Here is a 26,383-nt window from a genome sequence, read left to right as displayed (position 1 = left end):
ATTTTATTATTCAAAGGTACATGATTGATTAATTTACGTGTCTGCAAGGCAATGTTTTATTATTCACAGCTGGAAATTTATTTGTCTTTTAAAAATCTGACGACGTTATTTAGACAAACTGGTCCACTTTAAACCACCTCCTAACCTGCCACTTCTTGTAAATGTCATGCAAAACATTTCGTGAACATCGCTTAAGATGAAAGAGTTCCGACACGAGTAGTGTGAAAATTTTCATCATGAATATTCTAATAGGGATAATAGCTAAAGGCTTAATTTTAAAGCTTTTTAATTGGGTCAAGGTATTCGTGGTTTTCGCTCAGAAAACTAACCAATTATCATCGCAGATGCGTTAACGGAGTTATTGATATTTTAAAAAAACAATATTAAAAAAATAAATAACTTAAATTTTTATCTTCATTTGTTGCAAGCTTTTTGTCAGCCTAATAGCGTTAGATGTCAATGTCAATTCCTGCGTTGAAAAATTCACAAAAAGTCACTCCAAAGTGGGTGGAAGTCACAGGCGAAAACGCCATAATAATAGTTAAAAAGACAAAGAAGGCTAGCGATTGTTGTGGCCAGCCATCCCGCTGAGCATTACATATTAATGAGATCCAGTCCTTTCAGACGCAGACTTAGTATGAGCCTATAGTCTGCTGTTTGAGAGAAGTTTATTTTGTGAGTCAGATTTTCATCGCGGAGATACGTTTGTTATCAAGAATCTTCACCGCACAGGGTGATCCCCATGCAGATGTAATAACTGATTTTGGCACAAGTCAGTTCAGTTCGCCACCTGTATGAAACACAAAAAGACTGAAGCTGTATCTTCAACTGCTATTAATAATTTACTTGATAAGAAGTCTGCTTGTGAAAGCTAGTTTGTTTTGCCCAAACGTCTTTCGTTCGCCTATGGCAACAAGGATGGCTTAGTGAGTGTTTCAGGCGAGAATATTGCCTTCTGTATGGAAGTGCGTATGGCACCGTGAAGACATAGCAGCTGAAAAAGCGAGGGGAATTTATTACTCGGCGAATTGTATCAGTATACATCCTTAAAACTTAATCTGTCAAACAACCTGGAAGATAGTCTCTACTCGTCTTTACAATGCTGAATAACATTATGTCAGACTTTGTTTTTTTTCTTCTCGGATCAACTATCGTAGCTGGGAATGTGCAATTTCATAGTTCGTCGAACTGCAACGAGCTGTCTTCATCCAGTTTAAGCTTTGAGGTGGAGTGGTCCAATATCAAGCCTTACATATACAATTCTTCATCTGAGAAGCCGAAAGGTTGGTTCCTCTGACCAATATAATTATATAAAATACATCTGCTAAAGTCTGACTCCAGTCCTAGATGAAACCTCAGGTTTATTTCAAATAATTACAAACCACTCACAAATATTACTACAATGGATAGGTTCTTGCCGAAATGCCGTCAGCAGACGTTTATTGAAGAAAACTTGGTTCGCTTCCAAGTAAATTTAATGCAGAAAAAAAATTCATTTTGTTACTGGGTGAAGTTTCTTATTCTTAGTGTGAGTTCCTTATCTGAGTAGCTATAGAAATACTATTATATAAACTATCATGAAATCTCTCCTTCTCTTTTTGACCATGACAGTAAAATTGAACAGTATTTGTGTTCAAAAGCTTTTATCCTTTATTCAAATTTAAATAGCGTTTGTCTTAATATATGAAGAATGATTGTTATATGACGTTACTAAAGTTGTTTGTTCGGCAACAAACAAAAAATGAGGTTGCTGTGTGAGAGTAATAAGTATAAGAGTATGTTACTGCTCAAGATATTAATGGTTATTATTCTGTACCCAAACGACATCTTCTAAAACCAGACCTGAATGAAACTAGTTTTTACCTCGCTGTTAAGTTTAAAATATATCTCTAGGCAGAAAACTGATTATGTCAAAAAATATCCCCAGGCAAAATAATCATGGCCATCAATAGTTAACTGATGACTTGGTAGAAAAGAAAAGAAAAAACTTGAAAAAGCTGGCTTGGTTAAAAATACTCCCCTGCATGGTGACTTGTTTCTTCCATATCAAACGAATCAGTAATAATTGTTAACGTAAAGGATTGCATACTTTTCGTCAGCTGTTTTAAACGCAAAATGTTAATAGCACCGTGATCAATTAACATTTATGGATAACACAAACTAAAGCATGATGCGAAGTCAGTTCACAAACTGATTGAGGTTTTGACGCCAATGATTTTTGTAGCGAGTTTCAGTGTAATTCGATCTAAACGGAAAAATCGCCAGCGTAAACACTCCTTAAGGAGTATCATTACCTGAGTATGGACTATCATTACTTGATCTCCAAAGCAGACTAACTTTGTACACCGCAAATTCAACTTATGTCTCCCAAACCCACTGGATCATTTAAAATTAAAAAAAGCAAAAACGTGCAGTGATTCCAATTGTTGTCTAATGAGCCTATGTTAAGTAGGCTTGTGGAATCTTCGATCTCGGAAAACAATGACGGAAGTGATGACCTTTCATAATTTATTGAACAATTCAACTTTTTATTTTGAACTTTTACGTGGTTTAAAACACAGATATATCTGAGGTTAATTCCTTTGCAGGACTCCTTTATGATTTCCTTCATCAGATGGTCAAACCTGAAAAGAGGATTTTCTATAAAACGAACAACAATCCGCTTCAAAAGACTCAGGATTTCAAACGCCTGCTGCGGGCGACACAACAATCGAACATCACTGTAAACACAACTATATTGATGCCAGTTATGATAAAAACAAGCATGGCTGATGCGGATCCTTGTACGATTAAAGTGTATCACTCCAAAGGTCCAGCCTTCATTGTTAAACGAAATGTGTTAAAGCCTTTGACGCAGCTTGGGCGCTCGTTTATCAATGGAGGACAAATCATAGGTTTGACTCTCATCCTGACGGTGATATCCGGGGTTTTTATGTGGATACTGGTAAGGAATGGTAAAGATTTACTAAGTTTCACGAGCACCCTTAATAAAAACTGTAAAATAGACCTGACACTGAAAACTAAGTGTTGAAGGAAACTGGGTCAAAAAACATAACAAACAAACAAGACAAAGTTCGTTGAAAAATAAAAATAACAAAACAGCAACAACAACAACAACAGGTTGAATAGCGAAAACATCTTCCGCATCTCTTCATGATAGCATAATCGTAAGACCGCTAGCTGCACCGAATAAATAGATACTTTGATTTCATCCACAGACTCGATCAAATTTTAGATTGACATTATACCAAACAGTACCACAGGAAAAGAAAACCAGAAAATAGGTTTATAAATGCAAAGTAAGCACAATTTAGGATTTCACTACCACCTCAATGTTGGCTGTCAAATAATCAGTTTTTCGTTCTATTAACCATGGAGCAGCTTCTTGCAGTATGCGCATGCGCTGATACTCAGTCGAGCTAAAGATGACGACAACAACTATAAAGAAATGATGTCTGCAATGTGCCAGAAAATTTATAAAGATAAAAGGAATATGAATATATTGATAACGAGATTGCGTGCCAGCTGCAATGTTACATGTAAGTTTGATTTTATCCCTCTCTTTGTAGGATCGTCGTAAAAATCCCATAGATTTCCCGCCATCCTTCATACAGGGCTCCTGGCAAGGCTTTTGGTGGGCTTTCGTTACCATGACCACAGTCGGGTAAGTAGCTGTCAGCGGTCACACCCGCCTATAAAGCCAGCTTCGTCATCATCTTTCAGTAAGATGTTCAGAAAGAAGTCCGGTAACTGTCTATTGAATTATGTCTATCAGTTTACGAGCTTCGGCTGACTTGCTGAAAATGTTATTTGGCCTTTCAAAATCAAAGGGGTGAGTTTTTCAGCGTTGCGGAAGTTTGCGGTGGCCTTTTGCTAAAGAAAACGCTCCGGATTTTCCTTCACAATTTAATCCCATTTTCTGACGCGGGTAATGCCTTTCTGAACAGAAATTCCACCGAAACAAACCTGTGAATGACCCTGAAGATGATGATGAAAATAATAATAATAATAATAATAATAATAATGATGATAATAATAATAATAATAATAATAATAATAATAATAATAATAATTTATCACTACTAGAGCGCTATTTACAATGACAGATCAATAGCGCTTTACAACCTATGTCTCTAAATATTAAAATCTCGACCAAATTCAAATATAATGATATATTAGAGTATTACTGAAGAACTATTGAGTCATTTCGTAACCTCAGATTGTGTCTGCTTGCTTTTAAATTTCACTGCTCGCAGTGCCGTGTATCTACTGCCTTGGATGATCATGAAGTCCATCCAAGGAAACCGGCCGCTGATTTTGTGATATTGTACAATCTTAAAAGTAATGTGTCAATCTGCTTTTATTGCAGCTACGGCGATACAGCACCCAAGTCTGTCCCAGCGCGTCTTTACAGTATCCTGTGGATGTTATTGGGAATGGTGGCTTTTTCTGTTCTCACAGCCAACTTCACAAGTTCATTGACGCACGAGATTGAGGAAGACTTGGCTCTTTTTGGCAAAAAAGTAAGTTTTTGACAATTCTGTGTTTCATGGCGGTGGGGTGAGGTGGTTGGACTCCTCCCTGGTAGATACTATACTAATATGCGATGTACATTTGAAATGCTAGGTTGCAGTATTAAACGGAAGCCTGGCAAAGCAGGCGGCAGTCTCGGAAGGAGCTAAATATATTGGTAAGCTATTTCGACAATTTTGAAATGCTACCGTTAAGGTGTTTATCCCAAATACCCCTTAAAACCATGGAATTACATATACTAATTATAGCCCTATAAATAATTCTGTCTGAGAGCAAGCTAGTTTACAAATGTTTATGTGGTTGCAAATTGCGTCGACTTGCTTTTCTCTCTTTAGCACTAAACGATTTGGAAGCCATGATCGAATCACTGAAGAATCCAAGTGTAAACGGCTTATTACTGGATAGACATGTGGCCGTATCAAACATGAAACGATTTAAAGACAATACATTGGAAATAGGACGGATAGTAGACTACGACTACTACATCGGGATGAGCGTCAGGCCTCCACACAACTCAACACAAATTTGTGATGTGATAAAGAAATGTGCTAACGACCTTGCGAGCAGTGAGGCCTTTGAAATGACAGCATTACAGGTGGGAACATGTTGTATCAAGTGAAAAGCTTGTTTACTGTAATGGCGAGCGTGAAGAGATTCTGTAAGAGTATTCTTGTCGGTTTAGTAACTGTTTACCCAACAGTTAAATATTTCAAGTTGCACTCGATGCTTTACTCCAAAGTTTCTGTAACAGGAAGCAAGGAGCTGAACTTAGACTCACCCACTACTTCCTTTGGAAAGGATGCTTGCCGACAGCCCATTGTAGAGTTACATTTAGCATTGCGTTCAGGTTTTCATACCCCATGTTAGTACTGAGAGCCTTTCCTTCCACTTCGAGAAGTCAACCAGGGCTCTGACCGCAGAACAAAACGACAAAACGAGCAGAATGGTTCAGTTTAATCCTGAAGGGAGCTGATTGGAGAATAATAATGGATCCTCGTAACAGAGTTAATTTCTTGTAAGGTTTAAATGAACATTGGTGGAAGGCATCTGAAATATAATCGTTAGATCAACAGAAAAAGTAAACTGAGACGCCCAGATATATTTTAGAAACTTGCTTAGTACTTAGCACATATGCGAGCTTGGCCTTGACAGTGTGGCCGATGGAGTTGTTAAGACGACTTGATGTCCAGATTTGTTGGACTCTTGTTGTTTTGTTAGTAGGTGCACGGTGGATAATACATTTACATTTTTACCGCAGCATACAACAGCATTCAGCAATTCGTAAGGGAAAGCCTTGGGCACGGGCATGGCTGGAGTCAGTCGTTGCACTGCAAGCTATCATTTTTGCTTCCTGTCATTTCCGAGTTGCTGTGAGCCTCATTTTGAAAGCGAGGATAAGTATGAAATTAGTTTTGTTTGCAAAATGAATGAAAAAGTAATTTTTGTAATAAAAAATTTGCAGTAAGACGCGCTTTCATAATGAGGTTCAAAGCTACTAGGAAATGCCCATTGGCTAATTAATCCTTTTCCTTGTTTTAGTCATTATCTGAATCCGTTTCTGAGGTCCAAACCAAGAAAGAGTCGTCCAGCTTGTTCGACGATTATGAATTTCTCATCATCCTTCTCGCCCTCTTTGGTGTTCTTGTCAGTGGTGGCCTTATTTGGGAATATTTTTACTACAAGCCCAGAATAGAGCGCATCAACCAAGTCAACGGTGAGTAGCACAATAAACCTTGACACTTTGCGCGTGCATCCGCGGTCAAACCCGTGAAAAAATAAGAAAAAAGGGGTTAAAGATATAAGGTTTCTACCTTGAGAGCTTGAATCTGATAGATGAAAGGTATGACAAACACCACAAGGTGTCCCCTAACCATAATAATGACTTAAAACAAAACGATAATTCTGTCAAACATGAAGTCATATGAAAACGACAAAAAGGTCTGTCTTATATAAAGTACGCAAATTCATGGCTAGGTGCATTTCTGGACAAAAATGTTTCAGTCCTTTCCCTCATTAATTAAGTCAAGCCATACCGGATCTTCAATACGCATAATACGCACATATATAGAAACGTACTTTTAAAAATATAATGCCTTGTTTTGAATCCCAAAAACAGATGCCATGGAAATGGAAGGTGGTGATGAAAAGGAGTCGGATAAGGCAATTCTGTTGAGCAGCGAAGTGGAAGAACTGTGCGAGGAATGTCGAACCAAAGTAGAGAACATCATGAAAGAGGAAGGAAAACAGAGATTACAGAGCCTACAGACTGTGGTCAGTCCGTTTGACGGCTTTGCTATCATTGGCAATCAGTTAAGTTCCATTCCGGGAGTTTCCTCAATCAGGAAGATCCCTAACAATGTTCAGAACTTGACCAGATTAACACGGAACAGGCATAATAAACACACAACATGAAAATAGTGCAGATGAAATGAGCCGGTTCAGGTTTAAACCGCACGTTTTTCAACCTGCTGGTAGAGACACGCATGCTTTGTTAGAGCCACTTGCAATTGCCATAAGAAACTGAATTCAGTAAAGTCGTAAAGAACGGTGAAACAAAACCAATGTTGGTGTGCATCGGGATGTTTCAGACGATTTACGAAATCATCAGACATCTTTGGCCATTTTCGGGCATCTTTGAATAGATCACGGTGACATGTCAGTTACAGTCTGAAGTGACATCATATCCATCAGTGGATATGAACACTGCGCGCGCAGTAAAGACAAATGGCTGCCGTTGTTACATGAACTTGGTCAGACTGTCAAAGGATACTGCGGTTAGATTCACGAAGCCTTGAATGATAAGTTCAGATTTATCCTAACTAAGTATTGTTTTTTCACCCATATTGTTCTTCCAACAATGGACGATTGTCAAGGAACCATTTTCAAAAACAAGTTATGTGACGTCATTAACCAAAAAATGTCACGTGACACTTAGGAAGACTTCCGTTTCGTCAAGAAAGTCAGGCAGTTTATGGAATGAATTTCCTCTTTAGTGTTAATTCTTTTCTCGACAGAGAATAGAGGTTCCTTAAAATCTTTGCTGGGGGTATTTGAAGGACAAAGCCTTAAAGTACTTGAGAGTACTTTGGACTTGAAAAGTTCAGGAATTCCAGAAGCAGTAGTTTTGAAAAACCACCGTACTCAGTGAAAAAAGATGGCGGCGACTGGCAGATTTACCTATAATTCTTAGCGCACGAAAACCATAAAAACGCTGATAAAAACGCACAGAAAAGTTCTAAAAAACGTAAAACCTAGCATACACAATATAATGTTGCTAGTACATGGGCGAATTTTGCAAAAATATGGCTTTAAATGCGCCTAGTTTTAAGTTAGCAGGGTATTCTGAAAAAATTTACAACCGCCATCATTTTCTATACAGTGGATTTTCTAAGCTAGACTTTTGTGTGAGAACAGAGTATAAAATGACCCTTTGAAAAATGCTGTGAGCCAGTAGAAATTTAAAGTTAAACTCAAAAGGTGCCAAGCACGGAAAGCAACGCTTTGGAAGGGACAGTTGGTTTTGGTTTTTGTACATTTTGTTGCGACTGAAGACGAAAAATTTACCCCTTTTAAGTCAATAGCTTGACTTTTAACCTCCTTTAGATGCTATTATCCGTTAGGTCGTCCATCTGATGTGATTCCTTTAGTGAATCTGATAAGACACTCAGTTAGCTTTGATTGATGAACTACGAATGGTCCAAACTGAGAAATATCAGTACTGTGGAACCCTCCCTTACGACCGCTCCTCTATAAACGATTACTCCATTACTGAGAACACTTTTTCCCCAAACCGGCTGTCTTAAAGAACTTAGTCACGTCCGATGAACATGTCATTCGTGCGAAATATCTTTTCTTTCTTAACCGAATCATCTATGCGGCCATTTTCAATGCCAGCCTAAATACTACGTATCACTACTGTGTCATGCGGCCTTAAAGAAGAGTTTTACGGGAAAAGAAGATAAATCATTAAACACACAAGAAGATTTCCACAATTTAATCGATTTAATCAATTTTCTTCGATAAGGCTCCATACTTTTGGAGCTCCATTTAAAACTGCGTCCACTCAAGTGGATTAATGGCCTGGGTCAAATATATTTGAAATTTTTTGGGCACAACTTTTACAAATGCCATACCCCCGCTTATTTCCCTCCAAACTGGCTGTGTTTCTGTAGAGAGGCAGCAAATAGCTATAATCATTCCATCTGCTGTTGCAAGGGTTTTGCTAAGTAAATGTTACAAGATTATTTTCCATGTTCATAAGAAAAAGGATTTAATAATTTCTTTCTTTTTTTCAAAACAGGCCTTGGTAGCCTCGTGGTTTGTCACATCAAACCTATTGGGCATGTTCTGTAACATTTTTTAGTTTAGACGACCCCCTTTGAAGTATATAGGTGTCCCAGGCCTTGATTTACCTGAACACAAATACCCTGGCGTTCAAATTCTAATATATTGACGAAATGATGCTTCGTATAAATTGAAATTCCTCCACAGCGTGCTTCTGCGTTACAAAATTTCTTCAACATCTTCAATATCCACACCATCGCTGATCATGTGTCCTTGCTGAGCATAAAGGGAAGGCGACCTAGGGCGCACGCGCAAAGCTCTGCACCAAGTCGTCGGTTCCTCGTCCTTGTCATCGAGGCCTGGAAAAGGATAATTATCAAACAGCTGCAAACTGGTTTGAGGGGTCCTTGGGCGGTGTACGGCAGGCTGGAGAACTTCTGGTTCCTCTGGTGTCAGATTTGTGAGATCTGTATGAATAGTGACAAATATTATAATAATGATGATGATAATTAAACGCAATTCTTATGACGCATTTAAAAGCCTCTGTGCATTTCAATAATTCAAAGCACCTAAAAATGTCATCAACAATTCCATGATTAAATAACTTATGTCTAACTTTAATAATTTGGTTTTCACAAGAGATTTAAACTTAGATAACGAGTCCGCGTTTCTTATTGCTCGGCATTGAATTCAGTAGTCTTGTCGCAGCAATAGAGAAAGCACGGCCCCCATAGACCATTGAGTGTGTTTTGGGAACAGCTAGTAAATTCTTGGTTGAGGGCTGCAGACTTCGACGCCATTGCCCTGATATTCGATGTAAAAGATTGCTTCTGTAGGAAGGTACCAAGCTTCAACTCAATACACCCTAAACAGGCTATCTTAGGCTAAACAGTTCCTCTGACCTACCTTACAAACAATGTAATACAAAACTGTTATTTACCTTCACTGGAGGATTCTGATAAAAAGCTCTTTTCAGGTTTTTTCCAAAGAACCCCAAGGCAGTACCCCTGCCCTCCCCTGCCAGGAGGACGTTCATTAGGAAGCGGTTCCCAGTGAGCTGGGTATCTGGGTAATCTGGCGGTTAATGGCCGCTCCAGGATTCGTTTGACCTCTTCAGGTTCTTCGTGCTCTCCCCAGCTTTCGAAATCGTCTTCTATCTCTTTCTGTTGCTTCCGTTTGTATTTGTCAAGGAAATTTTCCACAGTTTGTTTTCTCTCCGGTTTGATAGAGGGCAGGCACGGTTTTCCGCCTTGCCATTTAGGCTTTTCTGCTGTGTTATGAAAACTACTCGATGCACATTGTTCGCTGTTTAAATGTAGATTGGATGTTGGGAGAACAGTGGATGCCTGTCTAGTGGCCTGGTTTGGTCCAAGGAGAGGGAACATTGGGTTTGCTGTGGCGCTGCACAGAGAATTACCCATAGCTCCTCGATTCTGATTCTTAGGCTCGGTTAAATACGGTAATCCTCTCTGAACTACTGACTTGCCGGATAAGCTACACCCTTCCCTGATTGGTTGGCTGCTTACAACTCCTTTTTTTATCTCAAATGTTTCAGAACTTTGAAAATTTGAATCACTGGGAAAAGCGACTTTTCCAGCATCAACGCAGCTGTCTCGCGGTGAACTTTCGACAGCAATTCTTTTGGTATTGTGCTTTCTTTTCCCTTTAACTTTGGAGCTATCCTCGGCTATTGATTTCTTCTTTACAGTCTTCACAGGCCTTTGTTTCACCAAAATTGTTTTACAAGGCACCAAGATAGAATTTTCCTTTAAATTTGATGACTGAGAAACGCCACTTCTCGACTCGAATCCTGCTCTTTCGACGTTTTCACAGTTGCCGCCAAATCCTGCTTTTAATGTTGAAGACATAGGTTCCTGATCGCATGCTTCGACGTGTTCCTTTCTCATGTGATGGAAAGGACTCTCCACCTTTTTGATGTTCAATTCCTTTTTCATGGACACCTTTGGTTGTTGTGTTGTGTCGTTCAATGCTGCCAAAGAGATATTCTCTAAGGTTTCTTTCAGCAAATCTCGTTTAACTGGATATGGAGGTGGGACCATTCCAGTTGAGGCCTCTTCGCGTTTTGTGTTGTTGCAGTCACGTGCCTCCTCTGGGAAGGCTTTTTTCTCCTGCTCTTTTGAGGGCACAATAGGAGTATCTTTCACTCTGAGGGGTATTTCTTCTTTTGCTGGCTTCGTGCTGCAAGTTTCTTCATCTTTTACCATTTCCGTTGGAGACCCATCCACTTGTTCAGGAACCTTTTTGTTACAAATGTTCCTTTGAACATCCTCTTCTGGACTCACTCGTGGTTCTCCTTTTGGCATTAGTATGGACACATTCTCGTGGCACTCACTCACCAGCACTGTTGTTACACGAGGCGTTGTGGATGGACAGAAATCACCCCTCTCGGAAGCATCTTTATCAACCCTTTCTTTGTTCACCAGGGATCCTTGATCCTTTGTTTGAGCGCATCCTATCGCCTCACTAAAAGAGTCATCAAGCGGTGCTGGGGCTACAGCATTACTACGCCTTTTAATCCACCGTCCAAGAGCTGTCCCTGGCCTCTGTCGTCTTGAATTGTTTTTCATGCCCTCGGTATCCTCAGCTGTGGCCTTCTCTGCTACTTTTCGTTCCTGCTCCGATTGCCGACTGATACCTTCATCGCACCCCTTGACTCCACCTTCTTGTGCATTGCGACATCGCTCCTTCCCATGCTCTTCATCCTGTCTCCCTTCATTCCCCTTGCCCTTTCCCTTGTCCTTTTTCTTTTTCTTCTTGGCTTTAGGCAATTCCGTCACCTCCATCCGGGACTTCTGCCCATTCCCATAACCGCTGCTATCCTCCATCGCGGGCTTTTCGACCGGAACAACGGGCTCCTTGTCACCTGCGGGTTTCTTCCTAAACGAGGCCCGATCGAAAACGGCCAGTTGATTGGTTTCAACAAAAGACTTTCCGACATTAGAAAAAATGTTCGGGAGACCTTTGGTCCTTCTTAAGTGTTTGTTTATACAGGGATTTCCTTTCCCGCGATGTGCTTCTTTGCTCAGCAACTCTTCCGGCTGCCTATACGCGCTTGGTAAAGTTCCAGCCGTATGTGGATTGTTCAATCCCTGAAAACTTGGTCTTGCCAAATTTTCGTCCTTTACTGAAGTCTTGATACCATCTATCCTGGCATTCGTCGTTGATGACTTGTGACGATCAACAGGTGGGAAAATAGATGAAATTTTATCGCTAAAAACGTTCATTTTGGCTGACTTCTTCGCGGAATCACTCTGCAAGCTGTCGAATCTCACTGGTGAAGGTTTGATCACGCGCACCTCACCCCGGAGGGTATCAAGACTAGCCTCCGTAAAAGCGCTAGTCTTCGAACGATTCAGCTTCTTCACACCAGATGATTCTCCTTTAAGTTCTTCCTTTGTGGAGTTAATACCACTGTCGTTAGAACTTTCTTGGCTTTTGCGTGATCTCTTCGCATTTGAGCTGTTCTCCTCATCGCTTCTTCCATTCCTTCTGGAAGAAGCCACGTAACTTGATATATAACCGAAAAAGGTTACTATTTTATCCATGATTTGACAGAGTCAATAAAAACATGACCATTGAGAAAAAAACTCAATCTTCGTTATGGAACATCACTTTGTTACATCATAAAGTGCATGACGCTAGATTTAGTTTAGAACGACTACGTAAATAAATGAACTTTAGAACAATAACAGACAAAAAATAACATGGTGAAAATAAAAGGGAAGAGATGTCAAAAAATTTTAAAACTACTTTAGAAGAAAACTCAAATTTAGGAATAAAGAACTTTGACTAAGTTTCCCTTAAAACTTTTTTTCATCGGAAATGTTTCCGAACGATCAAGCTGTTATATACACAGAGTTCCGGAGAGTTCCTTGTCGAAATGCGCGCGCGCGCCACTAGCTATTGAGAATTTGTAGATTGATCGATATTCTTGTGCTCAGTATCTACTCCATTTTTTTAGTTCGGTGGGGTCGTGAACAAGATTCGCATACACAGTGAAGTGCCTGGATAGCTGGCTTCACGTGACAGTGATATGGTATCGTTTTGATCCTCCGCCGGTTTATTTCTTAACCAACATCACTTGTTTTTTCACTTCTTATTACTAAATCAAATTCTCGCTATTACACGTTATGTTACGGTTAAGTAAAGTCCACCTATGATCAAGAGAATTCCACAATCATGCGTACACTTCACTGAGTTCCTTACTGACATTTAACTTTATCTCTAGAATGAAATAATAATAATAATAATAATAATAATAATAATAATAATAATAATAATAATAATAATAATAATAAAAAAAGAAAGGGCTTAAAAAAATAGATGAAGTAACCGAAATATTTCCTTGTAACCGTTTTTTCTCCATTAAACTTCCACGGCGTTACTTCAGCTCGTGCAAACGAAACGGACTCATAAAACTACGGTAAATAAACATACATAACTTCTTTAGCAAAGCAGACCAGTCTCTGGCAGCATGTTGAGCTGATATGGACCTGCCATAACTAAAAACTTATAACTATTAAATTTACTAAAAAGAAATTACCACACTGAGCTAAAATACATTAAAAATATCCTATATTATGGAAACAAACAAATGAATTCATGAAAAAATGAATGATTACAGAATGAAATTTCTTTGATGGTTAAGGCCATCACGTTTGGTCCTAAATTATAAGATAAGTACTTGACCATAGCCTCTTTCGCCCTCTTCTTTGTGTGCAATGCTACACAGTAACAATCAGCTACACCAGGTGAACGAAAGGCAGGGCGTTTATTTCGTTACGGGTCCCATCTTTTAAAAACCGCTGCAACTTGTCTCGCAATTTTATTGCCACACAAGTTGCCCGAATTGTAGCCTAGTCCAACTTGCGCTAAAACGTTTTGTTGCCGCAATCGTTTCACGAGGTGGAAGTCGATTCTAACTTCGTGCAACGGTGACTGCAACAAAACCGCTGGGCGACATGTTCATTTCAGGGTATGTTACACTAGGCAACGTTTCGGGCAACTTGTGTCGCAACGGCGCAACGAAATTGCGAAGCAAGTTGCACTAAAAATTGCCTAGTGTAACAGCGCCTTTACGGGGATGTTTAATGGAGAAAATACAGCACGACTTCTTTGTTTTCAGTCTGTGAAACGGGGTGAGTTAGGAGATATTATTGTACCCTGCGATCTGACCCAATTTTAGCAGCGCTCTTATTTGGTCGTGCGCTCTCTAATGTCCGCAGCCCGGCTGATTGCAGGTTAGACTCCTTTTGTAAAACATCACTCCAAGCTGCTTGAGACTTCTGTGAGTGGTTCGTGTTTATATTTCAATAAGAACTTTCAATTTATCATATTTTACAAATTATTCATACAAGCTTGAGGGAAAAAAGTTATCTTTCTTGTATAATAAAGCACTTCCTCAGTTTTGTCCTGAGAAAGTCAACGCTTAATTTTAACAATTACAAATACAAATTTTATAAATTTGGCAACGCTTGTGGCTTCTTAACGAAAGCCAAAAGAACCTTTTGCCCTTATCCATTTTAATTATTTTCGGTTCGTACATGTTACAAGAGAAATACTAAGGAGCACAAGCTGAGATATATTAATACAAGTTCTTCCGCCATTAGATGCCCATACGAAACACAATAGTTACCGTGTAGCAGATATTGCCACAACAGTAGAACTAGCAAAGTAAGCCTTGTTATCCGAGTCGCAGTGTTGGGTATCCTGTGCTACCGGGATGCTGTTTGCCGACAGTTGTTTTGATTCTTTATAGTAGTATGCTAAGTGCACGCAAATTGAGGATATAATTTTTGTACGAATTATTACTGCTTTGTAGTTGCTCGTCTCGAAGGAGCCATTTTTCCCTGTCTCATTCTTTCTTTTCCATGTAATATGTTTCCTAACAAGAAATTCCGAAATATGAAATACACAGAAAATCACCAAATATATGCAGTGATTTTTCAAGAACATCACAAATTTGGAAAGAATGTTTATTTTGAGACAGTACAGTGTCAATTCCAAAGATCTGTTTTAGCCACAAAGTTCTGCTTTCGCCTTTGTGACCCCAGGGTGATTCAACCATCACTGGAACTATTTCGGTCGCAATTTGGGTCAAAACGGCCGCACCAAAACCGTTACAGCCCACTTGGGACTCACGCTAGTCTAAGACCTAGCATTTTAACTCAAAAAGTAACAACTACACTGTATTCTGGCCCTAACTTAGCAGAGTCCCATTACAGTTAACCCCCAAAACAGTACTTTATTTTAGTCACAGAAACAGCTCCCTTTTCCTAAAACAGACCTTTTCAATAAACACTGCAGAGGAACCTTAAGCGACCATTTGTCCTTGGTAACGAACTTACGAGTTTTCCTCTTTTTTCAGTGAAATCATGATGTTCTCCAGAGGCATCTCGTACCTCAACGTGACCACCTTTTGTACTGTTTTGGATGATCGCTCAGAAGAGATACCACCACACTATATAGCTAAGTATATAGCCCAGACCTTCACAAGATGGTTGACATAATTCTTATTATATAATAGTATAAATTTTCAAAGCTACGAAGGTCTATTATCAAAAAATGCAAGGTAAACAAATCTTAATCCTTCCTAGCAGAATAGCAAATGTTATTTTTATGAAAATTGGAAATATTACTCTATTTCATTCCATTTAAAATGGCCGCAACGTCCTGGTACATAGTTTCCTCTAATCTAAATCTTGCTTTCTTGACAATCCATGTTTACAACATTTTTCGTCAACACAACCTGATCTGACTGTTTCTCTTCGGTTAAACGCTTACGACGATAGCTCTCATAGTGAATAGTATCTGTAACTTCCTTTAGATCCTGCATGTGTGTTCTGTGAGAAGAGCAACAATAATCGATCAATGAATGTGATGAAGAGCAAGATCATTGATGCGAAAACATTAATTTATGGAAGACTTAAATAAATAAAAATTAATGAGTTGAAACCTTTCGATCATTATTACCAAGCAGTCAGAATTGCTACTGAAAACTGAATGTAAATGACAGTTAATTTAAATTCAGCTTTCAGTGTCATTTCTTTATTACTTGATAATGATGTTCAAAACATTGAAACGTTGAAACACATTAATTTTTACATTTCTACTTAATGTGCTTTAATAGAAATTTAGTTATCTGACTTTAACATATAGTGTAATGCAACAATGATTAAATGCAAAATTAATATTTATATGTATTCAATTTGTATTCAGTCTTTAAAGGCAAAAACATGTCTGTACTGTTTTGAGTAAGTTAAATGGAATAGGCCATTTCTGAGTTGCCGTGAACCTCACTATGAAGGCAAGGCTAAGTGCAAAACTTTTCATATGAAAATTAGTTACATTTATATATGAATGAAAACCAATTTTCATAACAAAAACTTTGCACTTAGCCTCGCTTTCATAATGAGGCTCAAAGCAAAGTCGGAAATGGTCTATAGCTTAAACATTATATATTTATTTAATAGCATGAAATTTTAATGTAGCTTACTTGATTAGCATATCCCTCAACAGAGCAAATTCGCAGTGATTTTTGTTTTCAACTGAAATAAGAATAAACAACGCATCAATGCACTTCAATTGTGTAGATGTAATTATCATATTTCCTATAAAGAAAATAGACTAATTAAAAAGTGAATAAACTATAAGTAAATAAAATAAAAAATTATTTAAGTTATCCAAATGATATAAAATAAAATAAATACAGCTTGAGTAAAAATCTCAAATAATTTCTTCTCACCTTCAATGAGGCCCCATTTTGTCTTCCTGCCAAGAACAGGTTTTCCTGACACTGTGACATAGCGATCACTGCCAATCACAGCAAAAGGTAGCTGATCCTACAGTGGTAAATCAAAGCTCATTGGTCAGTCCCTGAATAAGCAGTGCCTTGTCACTGAATAACAAGCACTATTTAACATATGCAGTGGATCCAGAATGTTTGTGTGGAAGGCCCAGAGTAGAACAACCTGGGACGAGTTGCATAAAACTTAACGGCGGGCGTAAATGCTATCGTCAGATGTTAAAATACTGAATGTGACTGGGATTAAGGTCAGGCATTAGCAGTTATGCCCGACGTTAAATTTTATGCAACTCACCCCTCAATGACCTCAATGGAGCTTTTTTCTAGATAAATCTCAGGTTGTTGTTACATTTAAAAATCCTTAGGCCCTATTTAGACTAGGTGCCCGGGTAGGTCTGATTCTTGGGCATGAATACTAGTCTGAACATAGCTTTTTTTTGGGTGCCTGAGCAAAAATCTTGGCATTGTGCTTGAGTAGGGGTACTACCTCCAAAGGTAGTACTCAGGTACTCATCCTTGGCAAGCGCACCAGTCTGAACAGGATTTTGTCAGTTCCCGCGCTTTCTCCCCATTCCTCCCAGAAATTAAACAAAATGGAGGGCACTAAATTGATGAATGAGGAAACTATTGCTCCTTGGGCACCAAGCCTAATAACCAGTGGTGTTACAACAACAACTTGCTGTAAATTCCAAACACTATTTTCTTACCCTAATTCTAGAAGTCGTTCTTGCTTCCTCTTCATCAAGGTCGTGTCTCTCAAGGATGGGATAGATGTTTATGTTATTTTTCTGAATATCCTCGCGTAACTGTAAAGTTCAATAAAGTAACATTTTTGAATGACAGTAAACCACCATCATATTTTTCAGAAACCAGAGTTGTGGCTTTTTAGTAAGATTTGAGGTACAGCTGTAAGTGGCTGTGCTAGTGTTGAACTATACTGTTCAAAGGGAACGTATATACATGCAACATGAGGAGTTCAAAGCACCCTTAACCCTTTTGTCCCAGAAGAGCACATAATTATGTACTTTTGATATCACTCTCTGGCTCACACATATATTTGGTAGATTTTGATGAAATTCCCCCACCAAAATGGTCTTGTTAGTCTACTACTCATTGAAAGCAGATACAAAATAATTATGTGGACCACACCTAGATGTTTGAGAAGTTTTGGAAGTTTTTCCCTAATACATTTGTGGTCTGCAACACACCTGTTATCAACCATTATTGATACACTGAGAGTTTCATACAATTAGTAAGCTATAAATGTAATTTAGTGGTAAATTTAACTGCATTCGACGTAGGAAGAAAACACTCCTAATACACATTATTTCATGAATCACACATTTTCTTTTGTTATTCAACATCCTTTATTTAACTTACATACTTTATGAATATTAAACTAACTGAAACGAGGGATTTATACAGATAAATCCCTCATTTACATTAGCAGTACTGCGAGAAACGCACACATCAGGTTGCTTCTATTGTTCTCCGTTTCTCGGTATTAATCCATATACATCCCTCGGGCCTACGGCCCTCGGGATGTATATGGATTAATACCTCCGTTTTCGGTATTTATCTCTTACTTAGAGTCGAGATTGTATGTGACAACGTTGATTGTTTGAATGAGTGGATGGATCTTGAGACGCGTATCTGGCACCCCCTAACTCCCCCGCACAGATTTTTTTGCAGGGGCGGATGACATCACAAAGGAGAGAGTGCCTGGGATCGAGATCATCGAACACACTCCCTAATCTTTGATTATTGCTAGAATAATTATAATATGATTTTGTTATACAGTTTTATTGAACTTTTCTCTTTTCACATTTAAACTGACATTTGTTAATAATGGCAATGTTTTTGATATGATATTATTTATTAAATAATTTATACAAAGATCAATAGCTTTGAAAATGGCATATCAAGTGAACATGGATGAAAGAGTTCTACCAATTAAATGAAAAAAAAAAAGGTATGTAACTTACGGCTAAAAAGGTTAACCTAGTATGTGCATACATGTATATAGTATGCTCAGGTGTTGGTTGTGTTTCAATGTCAAATAATCTTACCCGCCGTCTAAATGCTTCACGCTCTTCAATAGTCAGTGTGTCAGCCTTGGCAATTACAGGTACAATATTAACACACTTATCCAGTCTCTTCATGAATTCCACATCTATAGGTCTTAACCTGAAAACAAACCAGAAATTATCAAAATAAACAAATTTTACAACAAGGAACAAAAAGAAAATGACAACCAAGAGGCTCCATTAATAGCCTTCAATTGAATATTCACCCTTAATATCAATAATTTACATGAAATTCCTTCCGAAGACAAAAATGTAATGGAACAACATTGTAAAGCATAATAACACTGCAACAATTAGTACTGCTCAGTAGCTTTCAATCGAATGGTCACACTTTACGATTTCACCCAGAGATAAAAAAAATTAGAATTACCTGGCTTGTACAGTGTGACAGAAGCACTATCAAAACAATTAGTGATTACACTGTTATTAGTTTGTAGAATTTCACCGTACTGTAATGTGAAATATACATGTACAAATGCACATTGATTCGTTGACTCTTCCTACCTGTGTCCTGTTGGTGCAATAAAATAAAGACAGCAATGAACTCGACTGTCAGGGACTCTGGGCTTCCGACTGATGCTTGTCTCTTCCTTTAAATATTTGTCATACTGTTCATTTATGTACTGCAAGATTGGCTCCCAACTAAAACAATAAGAGAAACAAACAAACAACAACAACAAATTAAGATGGGTAAAACTAGGAGGAGCTCGCCTGGACCTTGTAAGTCCCCAGCTTCAAATTCAGGCTTCCCCATTACCAAACCTACTTTAAATGTGTAGTGTGTATGCATGTAATATTTATTTATGTGCAATGAAACAAACAAAAATCTTTTGAACAATTAATTTAAAGAACCGAAAACATTGCTAGAATTCCATCATGCTGCACTGCACTACTGTACTTGTTTTGTGTGTGTGTGTTATCCAGGTGTATGAAGTGTATATGCATCGGTGTGTATCAAGTGCATGTACATGTATCAGGCAATACTGTTGCAATATAATTTATTTCAGTGAAAAGATTATTTCTATCTCAGTCTATGTATATCAATCTCTTATCCATTTACTTGTTGAATAAGTGCACTTAAATTTAGTTCTTTCAATTGTTGCAATTTTGTTTCTTATGCTTAATTTTTTTTCCTGAGAATGTATAACTACTTTGTAACTTGCTTGTTTGTAAATGAAAAAGTAAATAAAGATTATTATTTTAAAAAATGCTGCACAGTGATCTGATTGGCTACACTGCTCAATAATTTCTGTGACGGAAAGTATGAAGCAAAAAGGCACATGACTTGCATCCTTTTCCTTATTTAAAAGTTTTAGATTATTCAAGGTTGATCTCTGTGCATTGATTGCATTTGACGTAGAAAGAACGCGCTCCTAGCACAGATTGGAGTTGATATTGTATGGGACAGTTGATTGATCAATGAATGAATGAATCTTGGGTCCAGTATCTGGCATCCTCCACAGATTTTAATTGCAGGGGCAGATGACATCATCACCAACTTGGCAAAGGACTGCTCAGAGCCTGGTATCGAGATGATTGAACACACTCCCTAATCTTTGAATATTACTCGTCATATTATTATTTGATTTGGCTACGATCTCATCAACATTGGGGCATGCAATAGTAATCTTAAGCTCACAATCTTCAGAAGTGTTGTAAAATAGAAAATTCATCAGACAAGTTCTATGAAATGGTTATTTAAACAATAGGATTTATACATGTACAATCATCAAAAAAGTCTAATAGTTACAGCTGCAGATGTATTTTTAAAACTTAATTTGTTTAAAAACAGGGAAAATTGATGTTTCACTCTTACCAGCTCTCATTATTTATTTGATCACCAAATCCTGGAGTATCTGTGATCGTAAGTTTTAACCTTACACCTTTCTCTTCAATTACTGAAAATAAAGAAAAGGAAATTACATACACTGTAGTGCTAGCTGTACATGTACTTAGTACTGAGAATTGATTGTGATGAATTAGTGGTTTGTAAGGCAGAGTACGATATTTGAGAAATATGACTTTCGAGAAATGAGTGATATTATCAATAACAGTAGGTTATTAGTCAGTAATTTACAATTATTGAAGGGGTGCGTGGAATAAGGTCCTCAGTGACTTTTGATGTAAGGACAAATTCTCGTTTTGTTTCACAAGCGAATACAAGGCAATTTGGAAGGAGAATCAAGTAATGTGTCAGAAGTCACTTAGGGCTTTTTTCCAGGCACCCCTTCAATTTTGTACCATACCATGACTAACGGACTTGACTTCTGCTGTCTTTGGAATGTTAGCAGCAGCCCCAGTTGATGAAATACGACTCAATCTTCCTTTAAACAGTGTGTTTACCATGGTTGACTTGCCAAGGCCAGTTGCACCTCAAGGACCAAACAAAGTTCATAGTGAAAAATACAGTGAAGGCTTACAACTACAACTGAACTACATTGTAAGCATGCTTTGGGGTTGGTTAAATGATTAACCCAATTTTTTATCAAGTCAATTTTTCATCCCTACTGTTAAAGTTTACAGACTTTAATAAGAGAAATTGAGGAGAAGTATGTTTCTTTTAGAAACTGAGAAAGTGCATTGTTATGAGTCTGAAAGTTTTGCTGTGTAAAAAAACCGTGCATAAAAAAATGTTAAATGAAATAATTAGTGATACATAACCTAATAACGTTGAAAACTAATTACAACAAGAAATCAATACTAGATTCAAATAAAATAAAATTCATGTTTCAGCCTTCTCTGGTCAATAACCTGAGAGGTCTCTCTTGGGGTACAGTAAGCAACAAGAGAAGATGGCTGAAATTTAGGATACTTCATACATGTAGCATTGTATTGTTAAGCATAACTAAATTTATTTGAAGAAGTTTGCAAAATCAATGGGTAGCATAATGTAGGGGCACATGAATATACACAGTTTTCTCTAAAAAAGTATTATTTTTTCATAAATTTGTTTTTACTTACCAACAACCATCAGGTTAAATTCAAATCCTCGTTTGAGTGACTTTTTACGAATCTGCTCCTGCACAGTGTCAAAACCAACATAACCTTCCAAAACAGTTTTTAACTTTCCCCAGTGAGTCATAGACTGCATTGTTTCCATCATGATCTCTATAAAATTCTGGTATGACAGCAGTCCTGAAAAGAGGAAATTAAATTCATTTATGCAAGTAAAAATTAATATAATTTATACTACAGCTGTACTTATGTTTCATTGTTCTTTTAATCTCTTCCTTTTACAGTGCGACGCGCCTTACTATGGGGCCACCCAACAAACTTTTTTATTTACAAGTTCGCCATAAAATAAAAAACGACATGTTTTCAACAATTCGTTATTGCATCACTTACCTGTTGAACTTTACAAGGAAGAGTGACAAATAATCAAATTCGCATATCCTAATTGGCTAACTTGTAAAAAATGTTTGTTGGGTGGCTGTAGTAAGGCGCATTGCACTGTACTATGTCCCTCAGTTTTCTGCCAGAATCAATTTCTCCTGTTAAACAGCTAAATTATTTACCTGTGTAAAGTTTAAACAATTATTTTAACATAAATAATTTTGTAACTTTCAATTATGTTCGCCATTTCTGACCAGTAGCATTTTTAGATTTTAAAAGCTACATGAGATGAATTTCAGGCTGTAATTAAATCACAGAATTTCTAACCAACAAGAATTCCATTTAACATATTAAGGGAAGTGGTCAACAGTACTATGAAAATCATACTCAAACAGGTCCCACCAAACCACAAAATAGACAGTGGTCTCTGCCTGCAACCACTTCCTCAACCTCAAAAGATGGTGTCGTTATTGCACAGCCACCCCTCTATCCAGCAGTAAAAAATGACAATGAGATTCAAACCTCACTTTTCTTGTTTATCTAGCGATGTTGACTCTTGCTAGCTGAAATTTGTTTCAACTCAAATTTTAAAGCCAATAATTTTTTTTTTGACCAGTTCCCTAATAAGTGGCATACTATCAGTATGTAAATTGAGCAGTTCCAGAAAAATATCCATACTCCCCTGTTGGAAAGTTTTTTTGTCTTGACCCCCCCCCCCCCCCCCCAAATCCAGTTAAGCTTCATACTTTGCTTCTAAAATTTTGACTTTTAAGACCCCCACCCCCCACCCTAGGAATTTCCAATGACCCTCCGTGGGGTGTGTATGGGTTTTTTCTGGAACTGTACATTGAATACTAAAACTAAACAGAACACCGTACACCCAATACCTTTCTCTGCTTTATTTTCTGCTTTGCTGTTAATCGTTTCTTTCTCACTCTCACTGAGTTGTGCTCCCAACAACTGAACAGCAAGGGTTGAGATTGTTGCCACATCGACATACCCTGTTTCTTCCACATCTGCAAACTTGAACACCTTCGACAGAGCTGGAAAAAAATCAAAAACAGCAAAAAAATGAACTTTTACATTGCAGTAACATTCTATGTACCTCTTACGTTTCCATACTAAAATGAATGGATGAATAAAACAGTCATCAGCAAAAAATGCCAAAAGTTATTGGGATTTATCTGAGTGTATTCTAGCTGTACTAGGTTTTAATGTCTTGTAGAACAACTTATAATACATAACAATTGAAAAATATCCAAGCTTAAATATAGGTTATAATGAGAAAGCAACTGGGTGCTGGCAGAAATTGCCAAAAGGAGGATTAATGATTTATAATTTCAAACACTTATTTTACACAATGTTCAGTCCACGACAACAAATTAAAAAGTCTTAAAACATCAAAGAATTAAAATATAATATATGGTATTACACTGAGTGATATCCAAACAATCAATTCATTAATTTCTGAACACTTTGTGAAATGAAAATGAAAAGAAAGCAAATTTTTTGTAAGAAATCAGTGTAAGTTTTAAATTAATAATTATAATATTTAACTCATGGGTACAATGTGGTATGGTGACAAAAGACAATTGAATCTTTCTGTGGCAGGTGCCACCTTTGTTATTGTTGACACACCCTTCCTTCCTTTAAGCAAAACTTTGACAGAGAGCCAATATTATATTCCTTCTCAATCTGAAATATCAAAACTATCAAGAACCAAATCAAATAAATTATATCTAAACCAAAATCAACTTGGGGGTTCTTTAAATAATGGGATCAGAGACTGGGCGTGTGGGACATTCAAGGGCTTTTGAAAAGCGAAAACACAAGACTAGTTTTGTTTCACAAATCCATTGTGCACGAGTTTTAGCTAAGTATACAATTTCAATGATCTCGTTTTTGAAAATTGAAAGTTGAAACTAGACAAATCCCACAAAACCACTCATCCGAAAACATGCCAATTCCGTCCTCGAATCAAGACAATGTAAAAGATTTTTCATGAATAGAAAAGGACTTAAGTAAATTTTTCCTTCAGCGATTTCTTTTGAGTTAATTGTGCTGAACGAACGAAGCTTAACATTTAAAAAGCAAATGTGAATTATATATGGCGACTGCCACCAGTTGAATCACAGGGCGTTTATAATAAGCTTACTCACAATCACGAAACGCAGACTTGTCCGGAAATTCCGAATCCATGAGTATTTGGGCTAAGCCGAACTGATAGTCAATTCATTCACGAATAATAAAACACGTTTGTATGAAGTTCTTATAATTAGAATCGATTGACTCAAAATGTAAAATGGGCCAAACACAAACAATGAGTTTGTTTTGAGAAAACAACCAATCATTTGATCGCATGGCTTCATAAAACTTTAAAGCACACTGAAAAATTAATAACTATGCAAGCTATCAAACAACCGCAAAGCAATGGTGCATGCATTCAATAAACTAAACTTTAAACGGCAAATCCGTGCTATAAGCTTAATTCAGACTTACGACGGTTTTCAAAAAGTGAAGATGACATTGAAAACATATAGAATGTATAAACCTGCATCGTTGGCAAGAGAACTTTAAGCCGATTATCCAAAAGCGTCTAAACCGAAAATGCCGTTCGTTATTAAGGGTGGTGAAAGAATGCACCGATTTGTAATGTTCTTGCTGTAGGTGGAACTATGGATTCGGTTTGACAGTAATAAGACAAGAGCAACGCATAGAATAATTAAATAAACAAGCCTTACTCACCTTCAACCTGTGCTCCAGTGAGGAGAAATTGCTGAAACACAGAAAACATCTTTCTGTCAAAAGAAAAAGGCTAAAACATTTCGTAAATGACAGCCCTTCCTACCTTATCAGTGGAAGCCATCTTCGCTTGTGTTGCCGCAATACTTGCTGTAAGCGGTATAACGTTACACCAGTGATGCTAGTCCCAGGTCTCCTGTGAGGTGGTAGGTAACATCGAGAGAGAGAGAGCCCTGGGCGGGTACCTACAGTTCGGTTTTGAAGGCCAAGAATTTGACATTTGCTTCTAATTATAAGGGTTTGTTTGTGAAGGGTTTGTACGGGGAAACAATTGTCGTAGTTGAATGCAAACAATTTATTAGGAACGATTAAATTTCAATTAAAATTTCTCACCTGAACTCTTTTGTATTTCCTTTGGTGTCCTTTGTGGTTTTTGGGTTTATTTGACGCGATTTCGTGGAGTTTCAGATCCAACGCGTACGGCTTCTCTCTACATAGCTATCCACAAAGTAGGGGAGTCCGCCGGAGGAAACGACCAGATACACTGACAGAAAACAGCCACAAATTCGTTCCAAAGGCTCCGATTGCATCCAAATTCCACCTGGACCACGGCAGGTAGTGTCCCGTTCCCCAACCATTACTAATTTGGCCTAGCGACCCGGCCTAAGGAACGGGGCATTGTTGGGGAACGCGAAGGGGGCATTCGAATCAAGCCTTTTGTCGATGGATCTCAACGGAAAAGATTGTGGATCAGAAGTAATTCTAAATCTTGCACATGTTTCGGTAATCTCGATCTCGTAGCCAGATCTCATTGCAGGTTTGGAAATGTGAAAATGTGAGATTTCCCTTCCGTCAGGGCGTGGGAGGTCTGGGTACGACATTCATTTTTCACCTTTCCAATTTGCATTAAAAGGTCCGGAATCACTCGGAAATTTTCGACGATGGTCCACCACTGGTCAGTCCAAAACTCGGTCCCAATCCTCGCGTTCTCAACTTGACCGTGCGTATACGCGTTTTATTATATAGACACGTGTGTTTTACTGGAAAATACACCACTCGTAAAATTCATACGAAACTACATCCGGGACCCGAGTGACGTATTTTCCATATCCTCACTAGTGAGATATTGATAACGTCATTTCCGCTTTTCACGGTTGTTTGTGCAAATAGTCAACAAAACACTCGTGTCTACATAATGAATTTTCTCGTGTTAAAAACAATATTTTACCATTCGATAATAAAATTCATATCTTCACGCTACCGTGTAAAATCCTCCATAAATCATTCAAAATGGTCGCCGCTCGCAGACAAAACACGTAGAACAAAAATTGATGTCAGCCCTTTCAGTGGGGTAGTCGGATATACATTGAATTGAATCTTTTGTCTAGATTGCTAGGTTCCGACTTACTGAAGTTGGCAGTCGTCTGGAGGTGCGGATGAGCTAGAAGACCTCGGTGGGAGACGTCTGAATCTGGGGCGTTAACGTTAACTCTCCCTTCCCCCCTCCCCCCGCCACCCCCGCGCCCAGCGTGGGTTAGGGGAGGAGACGGCTGGTATTTCAGACTTAAGCTTGGGCGTG

General features: G+C 38.0%; 3 protein-coding genes across 4 annotated transcripts; 1 reads left to right on the top strand and 2 right to left on the bottom strand.

Annotated features, from left to right (window-relative positions):
• Window positions 1-464: 464 nt before the first annotated feature.
• On the top strand, window positions 465-7,041 carry LOC146458112 (uncharacterized). The gene is made up of 8 exons (XM_085091119.1): window positions 465-1,283; window positions 2,589-2,944; window positions 3,570-3,664; window positions 4,370-4,523; window positions 4,627-4,690; window positions 4,869-5,128; window positions 6,073-6,247; window positions 6,650-7,041. The coding sequence occupies exons 1-8, from the start codon at window positions 1,100-1,102 to the stop codon at window positions 6,943-6,945; spliced, it is 1,584 nt and encodes a 527-aa protein (XP_084947245.1). The 5' UTR covers window positions 465-1,099; the 3' UTR covers window positions 6,946-7,041.
• A 1,501-nt stretch (window positions 7,042-8,542) lies between these two features.
• LOC146458111 (uncharacterized) lies at window positions 8,543-12,472 on the bottom strand. Its single transcript, XM_085091118.1, has 2 exons — window positions 9,758-12,472; window positions 8,543-9,284 (listed from the first exon to the last, which is right to left on the bottom strand). Exons 1-2 carry the CDS (start codon window positions 12,381-12,383, stop codon window positions 9,037-9,039), a joined length of 2,874 nt encoding a protein of 957 aa, XP_084947244.1. The 5' UTR covers window positions 12,384-12,472; the 3' UTR covers window positions 8,543-9,036.
• Window positions 12,473-14,114: 1,642 nt separating this feature from the next.
• Window positions 14,115-24,982, bottom strand: LOC146458110 (neuronal-specific septin-3-like). 2 transcript variants are annotated; one of them, XM_085091120.1, is made up of 12 exons: window positions 24,911-24,982; window positions 24,808-24,838; window positions 22,950-23,105; window positions 21,691-21,864; window positions 20,976-21,101; window positions 20,546-20,627; window positions 19,234-19,371; window positions 18,712-18,829; window positions 17,350-17,448; window positions 16,583-16,679; window positions 16,334-16,385; window positions 14,115-15,680 (listed from the first exon to the last, which is right to left on the bottom strand). In XM_085091120.1, the coding sequence occupies exons 1-12, from the start codon at window positions 24,926-24,928 to the stop codon at window positions 15,533-15,535; spliced, it is 1,239 nt and encodes a 412-aa protein (XP_084947246.1). In that variant the 5' UTR covers window positions 24,929-24,982; the 3' UTR covers window positions 14,115-15,532. The 2 variants fall into 2 exon arrangements, with proteins under 2 accessions (XP_084947246.1, XP_084947247.1); XM_085091121.1 differs by lacking the exons at window positions 24,808-24,838; window positions 24,911-24,982 and adding an exon at window positions 24,222-24,360.
• Between the last annotated feature and the right edge of the window lie 1,401 nt (window positions 24,983-26,383).

This window comes from Pavona decussata, unplaced genomic scaffold, assembly GCF_977016875.1.
Source record: "Pavona decussata unplaced genomic scaffold, jaPavDecu1.1 SCAFFOLD_234, whole genome shotgun sequence".
NCBI lineage: Eukaryota > Metazoa > Cnidaria > Anthozoa > Scleractinia > Agariciidae > Pavona > Pavona decussata.
This window is presented reverse-complemented; position numbering and strand designations above follow the sequence as displayed.